At 50.7% G+C, this 5,226-nt stretch overlaps 1 protein-coding gene across 1 annotated transcript in view; it reads right to left on the bottom strand.

Moving 5' to 3' along the window:
• Nucleotides 1-5,226, bottom strand: part of TMPRSS13 (transmembrane serine protease 13) — a 113,340-nt gene that overhangs the window by 70,731 nt on the left and 37,383 nt on the right. The window contains exons 10-12 of the mRNA XM_004712850.2: nt 2,388-2,486; nt 608-750; nt 253-445 (exon numbers count right to left, since the gene is read on the bottom strand). Of these exons, the coding sequence (XP_004712907.1) occupies nt 253-445; nt 608-750; nt 2,388-2,486 (435 nt within the window). The remainder of the gene's footprint in view (nt 1-252; nt 446-607; nt 751-2,387; nt 2,487-5,226) is intronic.

Below are 5,226 nucleotides of genomic sequence, written 5' to 3'. Positions count from 1 at the left end.
GGAGAGGAGAGGAGAGGAGAGGAGGTACAGGGCTTGCCAGGAGGCCCCAGCCACTGTTTTCCCAACCATCCTTGGCACTCTGATCAGAAGAAAGGAAAGAGGGAAAGAGCAACAGGCTGCGGTGACCGGCAAGAGGCTCTGCGTCTGGCTTCCTGTCTTCACCTTTTGAACCCCCTGATAGGGCACCTCTGCCAAAGGCCCTGAGAGACCTGCCCACAGCCCTCTTGCAGACCCCCCAACTCGGATAGCTACCAGCCAGCTCACTGCAGGGTGCCCCCTGCCGGCCTCTCACCTCCATTTTGCTGTAGATCCAGGGGAGGACCTCTGTCACTTTGGTGTACACACCAGGCTTATTCCTCTGGCCACAGCCGGTGCCCCAGCTGGTGACCCCTGCCAGGTACCAGCGGTTGTTCTGCTCACAGACGAGAGGCCCCCCACTGTCTCCCTGGAGAGGAGCAGGGGAGCATCAACTGCAGGCGGGGTGGGGGTAGGGGTGGGGTCTTGCGAAGGAAATGGTCGGGCACCAGATTCTCCTTCCAACCCAACGTCCCAGGCTCCCCTATTCCTCAGGGACCGGAGACCCTGGCCCCATCGAGAAGCAGCCTACCTGGCAGGAGTCTCGGCCCCCCCGAAGGTCCCCGGCACACATCATCCGTGGCGTAAGATAACTGTCATAGACCAGATAGTCATTGCACTTCTTGAAGTCGATGAGGCTGACCTGCACCTCCCGGAGGAAAGGGGATGTCTTGTCTTCGGTGGAGAGGAGGGAAGGAAGGAAAGGATGCAGTGAGCGCCCAGGAGGCTTCGTGGCCTCCTAACTGACCAACACAGGACCCGAACTCAGGGCCCATGCCCGTGCCTGGTCTCTGGCCCACGTGCAGTCTGTCTTCTGAGGGTCCTCAGACCATAGGAGCACACACCTTCTCCCACAAAACACACACTCACTACACATAGAATAGCTGCTTAAGGAATGGAAAGCTACTAGAGTTTTCTACACCTTTTTCAAAACTCCTTGTACACTGCAGTTTCAACACAAACACACACACACACACACTAACACTTTGCACAATGCTTTTCTATGTTCAAAGCAGCATCCCATGTACCCATTGATGTCTTTTTGGGTAACTACGTATTCTAATAAGGGCAGCTGTGATTAACCTACTTACAGATGGGAAAACTTAAGGCTGTGGCAGTGACTTGCCCATAATCAGAAGCAGTCAGCTGTGGAGCCAGGATCAGAACCGGCGCTCCTCCCAAGGAGCCCCCATCGCTCTGACCCAGAGAAAACTGGCCCCAACTCCCAGAGCAGGCCTGACGCTGCCAGGCAGCAGCCAGGCCACGGTGACCCCTGCTGACCAGAAAGACCAAACTTCTGTGCAAAGCAAGTCCTACCATGACGTAGTAGTTACATGTTGGGCTGTTAACTGACTGCAAGGTCAGTCGTTGGAAACCACCAACTGCTTCTCGAGGGAAAGACGAGGCTGTCTACACCTGTAAACAGTTACAGCCTTGGAAACCCACAGGACCAGTGCTGCCCTGCTCTGTAGGGTCACTGAATTAGAATAGATGGCAGTGATTTGGTTTCTGTGTGTGCGTGTGCAGATTAACACCGTCTTAGGCATTTCTTGCTAACCGCGCAGCTGCCCTCTCCCCCACATATTATTTTGGTACGCGTGCTCCATCGGTCTCGTCCCACTGTAAGCGTGGACGCGTTGATGGTGCCTCATTTACCTGATTGGTAACAATGTGCTGACCTCCCCAAACACGGACACACGACAAGGACGTTGTGACCATGTTGAAGTGAGGCAAGAAAGAAAAAACAACAAATCCTACACTAAAACAGGAAGGAGCTGAATCCTGTTTAAGCACAGACAAAAACCCCAAAGCACTGTGCCAACCACAGAAAGATCCATGAGCCCCTGTCTCTAGGCCAATATAAGGGACTGCTCCTCCTGTATCAATTCCAGCTGTCGCCTGTCTATCTGTTCTTTCCTTCCTCTGGTGAAGACGATGAGATGCCTGGTCACAGCCACCTTTGCTTCCTGGCAGAATCTAACCCAGAAACAAGAACTTCCCTTTTGACTCCCACCTCCCCCAGCTCCTGTGTGAAGTCCCTCCCAACCCCCTCTTCTGAGCGGTCTGGGTGCTCCGTGGCAGTCCTCATGTCCCCAGCAAAGAGCGAGACAACCAACTGGTTCAACTGCATGTGCTTTCCTGGGGGTCTTGCCCCGGGGCCCAAAGTCACACCAACTGTCTTGCCATATACGTAGGTACGTGGCTATACCTATCTATGCCATGAACTTATATCCCAAGACCCTCATCTACATGCCCCAATACCCCGCCCCCCCCCCCCCACTCCATACATACACTGGCATGTGCTTGCTCACCGTCAGTCTCCTTGGTCTTGCCAAAGCCTGTGATCCAGCAGGTCTCATTGAGGCTGAAGGTCTGTCCATGCATGGGGAGGCAGGCGGGGTGGATGTGAGCTGCAACGAGACCTTGAGGCATCAGTGAAAGAAAGCTACGGGGTGAGTGGGTGGGCGGGCAGGTGGAAAGGCAGGAAACTCGATGTGGTCCTTGCTCCCAGAGGGCTTCGGGATCCCCCAGGAACCTGGAACCAAGCAGGCAAGGACTGTCATTTCATCGTCTCATCCCTTCCAGCCTCTAGAGGGCTCCCAAAAGCCATTTAGTTGATACCACGTGGGCAGAAGCTCCCCTGATCAAGCTGATCCTGGGGGGGAAGGGTTAAGCCTCCTCAAGAGTAGCTGTCTTAGCTGAACCTCTTGTATGCCTTTCTATTAGAGAAAGTCCCACGTGTGATGCCCACAGTGTCTCTGTGACGTGTCCACCCTCGAGGGAAGGCATCTGCTGGTTGACCAGGGCCTTGGCTATCCCTGCAAATTGTTATTTATCTCGGGATTAGACCATCTATCCAGGATGTATGGATTGTGATAAGAGTTGTACGAGCCCCCAATAAAAGAAAACAATAATGATAATAAAAGACCATCTATCCAAACACGAAGATCACATTCTTAGAGGCATGGACGGGCCCAGAGACAGCCGCAAACTTGCTCTCGGATGTATTTAAGAGGTGCTGTGACATAGACAGGGGCCCTGGCACTGTAGTTGGGCTGCTCATAGCACGACCAGGAGATCAAAAGTACCAGCCACTCTGAGGAGGAGAGCTGGGGGCTTGGAAACCCCAAAGAGCAATTCTACCTCGCCCTATAGGGCCTCTATGAGTAGGTTTCCACTCAAGATCAGTGAGTTAGCTATGTTTAGGGTTGCTATGAGTCAGAATCTATTTGATGGCAATGATCTTGTCTGAGCTTATTTGGTTATGTATCTGTGGTAGTTAATTAATCTGTTGTCAATCTGAGAGGATTATGAGTGAAGGGGTAGAGTCTAGTCTGTCAAAAACAAGCACGCAAATAGCCAATGAGGCCTTTGTGTGGGCATGGCCTTCCTCTGAGGCTTCTGGGTATTCTTGCATTTCCTCCTTGGAGGCAGAAGACACTCTCTCTGAGAGATGCTGTAGTGACAAGACAGTTGGCACTAAGCTGATAGACCAGGTACCCTGGGAACTGGAAGAGCCACGTGGAGATCCCTGCCAGTGCTAAGATGCTTCTACCACCACTGGATCCACAAGACTTTGCACCCACTGGCCTGTGATCTTTCTGCATTTGGTGTCATTGCATGTGTTTTGTGAGTCTGAAGAGGACTTTATAGATTGGTATTGGACATATGGGCTAATATTGGACTTATGGACTTGATCTAGTCTGGGCTGGGATGTTTTCTCAATATTCAACTGCTCTTGTATATAAAGCTCTTTCTTATACACACACACGAGTGTCTATAAACTTTGATTCTTTAGTCTACCCAGACTAACACAGTATCACATTGTAATTCCCTGTTATGTAATGTAACAAAAATTCTCACACCCAGACCATTAAATATAACATTATAAATGGGAAAAAATGGTGTCAAGAATTTCCTTTTACTTGGACTCACCATCAAAACCCCATGGCTACAGCATCAAGACATCAAGCCATGTTATTACATGGGGCAGATCTGCTGCCAATGCCTCTGAAAAGTGTTGTAAAAGCAAAGATGTGCCTGACTCAAGCCATGGTACTTTAAAAGGCATCAAACCCCTATGAATGTTGAATCTGAACAAAGCAAAAACAAGCATGCAAGAGCAAGAGCCAAGATACAGAAATCAAGAACATCCTACACGAACAAAGCGAACGATCACTAAAAAGATAAGGGAAGAAAGGAAAGACCAAAGAGATAGCACAAGAGTCTCTGGAATTTGCTCGAGTACCTTGGATGGCTAAACGGAAAGGAAAAAATGAAGACGTGAAAGAGCTGAACAGAAGACGTCAATGGGCAGCCCCAGGAGACAGAGGACAAGGCCTGGAGTTAGAAGACCGAAAAGAAAACCACCTGCTCAGCCCATCTCAAGCTGAAAGAACTAAAGGAAAAACTCAAACCGCCAGCGGCAGGATTGATGGATTCTAAGGCTGACATTCACGTGTCAGTGTGCCGAGTCCGGGGGTGGTTTGTGTGGTGCTATGATGCTGCAAACTGGTCTTGTAAATACCAGCAGGGTCACCCACCGTGAACAGCGGAGCTTCCAGACTAAGAACTACTAGAACGAAGAGATGGTGATGCGTAGCGGAGGGAAAGCCTTATGAGCAGCCGCAGAACATGGTCTGGCAGAGGGACAATCTAGGAGCCCTCAGGTTGGAGGGCACTTAAAACACTGCTGGGCAGAGCTCTCTCCTCAGAGTACAGTTGGCCTTTGTAAGGGTGGCACAGGACCGGGCAGTGTTTTGTTCTGTTGTACACAGGGTGGCGATGGGTCAGGCCTGGCTCAGCAGCACCTATCAAAACCTTGTCACGGGCAAAATATCAGACAATGCAAGAAACATCCAAAAGTTGGGAGTCATACCGCGAAGTATTGATCAATGTGCAATGATTTCAGGAGGTAGCCCATGATCAAGAGCAAGTGGGATTGAAGGGAGAAGGGAGAAGGGAAAGGTCCAGCTGCACTGAAACATTAGTGAAAAACAAGGCTCCTGGTATTGACCAAAGATCATTTGAAACGTCCCAGCAAGTGGTTGCAATACTGAAGGTGTTCGCTGGTCTCTGACCCAGCAAGTGGTTGCAATACTGAAGGTGTTCGCTGGTCTCTGTCCCAGCAAGTGGTTGCAATACTGAAGG

This window comes from Echinops telfairi, unplaced genomic scaffold (genome assembly GCF_000313985.2).
Source record: "Echinops telfairi isolate 266 unplaced genomic scaffold, ASM31398v2 ScPeMD7_7463;HRSCAF=8501, whole genome shotgun sequence".
Taxonomy (NCBI): domain Eukaryota; kingdom Metazoa; phylum Chordata; class Mammalia; order Afrosoricida; family Tenrecidae; genus Echinops; species Echinops telfairi.
The sequence above is the reverse complement of the archived record's forward strand: the minus strand, read 5'-3'. Positions and strand labels throughout refer to the sequence as shown.